At 42.2% G+C, this 2,500-nt stretch overlaps 1 protein-coding gene across 1 annotated transcript in view; it reads left to right on the top strand.

Moving 5' to 3' along the window:
• LOC123512538 overlaps window positions 1-2,500 on the top strand; it is a 10,726-nt gene that overhangs the window by 12 nt on the left and 8,214 nt on the right. Inside the window, exon 1 of the mRNA XM_045268964.1 lies at window positions 1-71. This exon is cut by the window's left edge and continues 12 nt beyond it. Within this exon, the coding sequence (XP_045124899.1) occupies window positions 1-71 (71 nt within the window). The remainder of the gene's footprint in view (window positions 72-2,500) is intronic.

Here is a 2,500-nt window from a genome sequence, read left to right as displayed (position 1 = left end):
GTCAATTGGCAAGGCCGCGTGTCCTCAATTAATCTCCTCTACCTGTCCCCAGCAGACAAACAGGTGGACAGGTGTGCTACGGCCGCGGCAGGCAAGGTGATTCCGGCCGCTACGCCAACGAGGTCATAAGGAGCCATCATTTACACTAGTAGTAGTAGTAGTAGTAGTAGTAGTAGTAGTAGTAGTAGTAGTAGTAGTAGTAGTAGTTAGAAAAATAAAGAAAAAAGAACAAGAACAAGAACAGGAAGAGCAAGAAGAACAAGAAAAAGGAAAGAAGAAGAAGAAGAAGAAGAAGAAGAAGAAGAAGAAGAAGAAGAAGAAGAAGAAGAAGAAGAAGAAGAAGAAGAAGAAGAAGAAGAAGAAGAAGAAGAAGAAGAAGAAGAAGAAGAAGAAGAAGAAGAAGAAGAAGAAGAAGAAGAAGAAGAAGAAGAAGAAGAAGAAGAAGAAGAACAACAACAACAACAACAACAACAACAACAACAACAACAACAACAAGAAGAAGAAGAAGAAGAAGAAGAAGAAGAAGAAGAAGAAGAAGAAATAAATAAAAAGAGAATAAAGAAAAATAGCAACAACAACAACAACAAGACCACAAACACCACCACATTAATTTGTACCACCATCACCACCATAAGCCTACCAATATATTTAGACCTACCTTCTAAACACCATTCCTAACCAAATTAAGACCAGAGAGAGAGAGAGAGAGAGAGAGAGAGAGAGAGAGAGAGAGAGAGAGAGAGAGAGAGAGAGAGAGAGTACATAGGGGTATATCTAAGTGTTTACAAATAATTAGAGGGAAAATAAGGTGTTTACAGGTGTGCTTTGGAGGAGGAGGAGGAGGAGGAGGAGGAGGAGGAGGAGGAGGAGGAGGAGGAGGAGGAGGAGGAGGAGGAAGATTGTAAAGAGAATGGTGCATAGAAATAAAAAAAAAACACAGAATTTCAAAAACTGTGTGTGTGTGTGTGTGTGTGTGTGTGTGTGTGTGTGTGTGCGTAGACAATAGTGGCTTTCCTTGAGGCTGTCTATAGTAAACACACACACACACACACACACACACACACACACACACACACACACACACACACACACACACACACACACACACACACACACACACACACACAGGTAAAACAATTAACACACTACCTTGAGGCACAAAGAGAGACACCCATTCATTAATTTACCTCAAGCCTTCCCACCATTCTCCTTCCCTTCTCTCCCTCGTGTTTATGCTGCAGGGACAACATACAATTCCTACCCTCCCCCTCCCTCTCTCTCTCTCTCTCTCTCTCTCTCTCTCTCTCTCTCTCTCTCTCTGTGTGTGTGTCTGTCTCGTTTGTTATTGTGTGATTGTTTACCTTTTGTTTGCTTCTCAAGGGTTGTTATTGTTCTGCCATTTGTAGTTCTTATGATGCATTGGTTAGGTTAGGTTAGGTTAAGTTAGGTATTAGTTTAGCTTACTTTAGTTTAGCATAAGTCAGGTCAGGTTAGGTTAGGTTAGGTTGGGTTGGGTTGGGTTAGGTTAGGTTGGGTTGGGTTGGGTTGGGTTGGGTTAGGTAAGGTAAGGTGAGGTGAGGTTAGGTAAGGTAAGGTAAGGTTAGGTTAGGTTAGGTTAGGTTAGGTTAGATAAGGTAAGGTAAGGTAAGGTAATGTGAGGTACAGTAAGGCTAGGTAAGGTTATTATACTCAGTGATGGAAAAATGTACTGCGTGAATATTACATAAGAAAAGAAAAACAGCAAGCAGGAGGCAAACATACGAAAGATGACGACAAAAAGATGAAATGATGAATGACGAAAGAAAAATAAAACCATGAAGCAAAGAAACAAATACATGAATTTAGGAAGAGAGAACCATTGATGAAACGGGATACGAGAGAGAGAGAGAGAGAGAGAGAGAGAGAGAGAGAGAGAGAGAGAGAGAGAGAGAGAGAGAGAGAGAGAGAGAGAGAGAGAGAGAGAGAGAGAGAGAGAATACAAATGGCAAATACAACAAGGAAACAGGAAATGGGGGAATAGTGGGAATAGAGAGAGAGAGAGAGAGAGAGAGAGAGAGAGAGAGAGAGATAATAAAATGTAGAAATTTAATGTTATCACTATGAATCTATTAACAGTGCTCTCTCTCTCTCTCTCTCTCTCTCTCTCTCTCTCTCTCTCTCTCACTTTAAGATTTGAGTTGCAGGGTTCCACTGGACGTCCTTGCACACACACACACACACACACACACACACACACACACACAAGTTTGCGGTAATTTTTTCATTCATTCTCTCTCTCTCTCTCTCTCTCTCTCTCTCTCTCTCTCTCTCTCTCTCTCTCTAGATAATCCAGAAACACAATCACTTCCCCAATGTCCTTCTTCCCTCTTCTCTTCTTCCACTCTCTCTCTCTCTCTCTCTCTCTCTCTCTCTCTCTCTCTAGCTTGCCTTCTAGCCCTCATGGTCTTTTCCTCCTCCTCCTCCTCCTCCTCCTCCTCCTCCTCCTCCTCCTCCTCCTCCT

The sequence above is a fragment of the Portunus trituberculatus genome, chromosome 34 (genome assembly GCF_017591435.1).
Source record: "Portunus trituberculatus isolate SZX2019 chromosome 34, ASM1759143v1, whole genome shotgun sequence".
Lineage (NCBI taxonomy): Eukaryota > Metazoa > Arthropoda > Malacostraca > Decapoda > Portunidae > Portunus > Portunus trituberculatus.
Note: the sequence above shows the minus strand (reverse complement) of the source record. Positions and strands in the feature narration are given on the sequence as shown.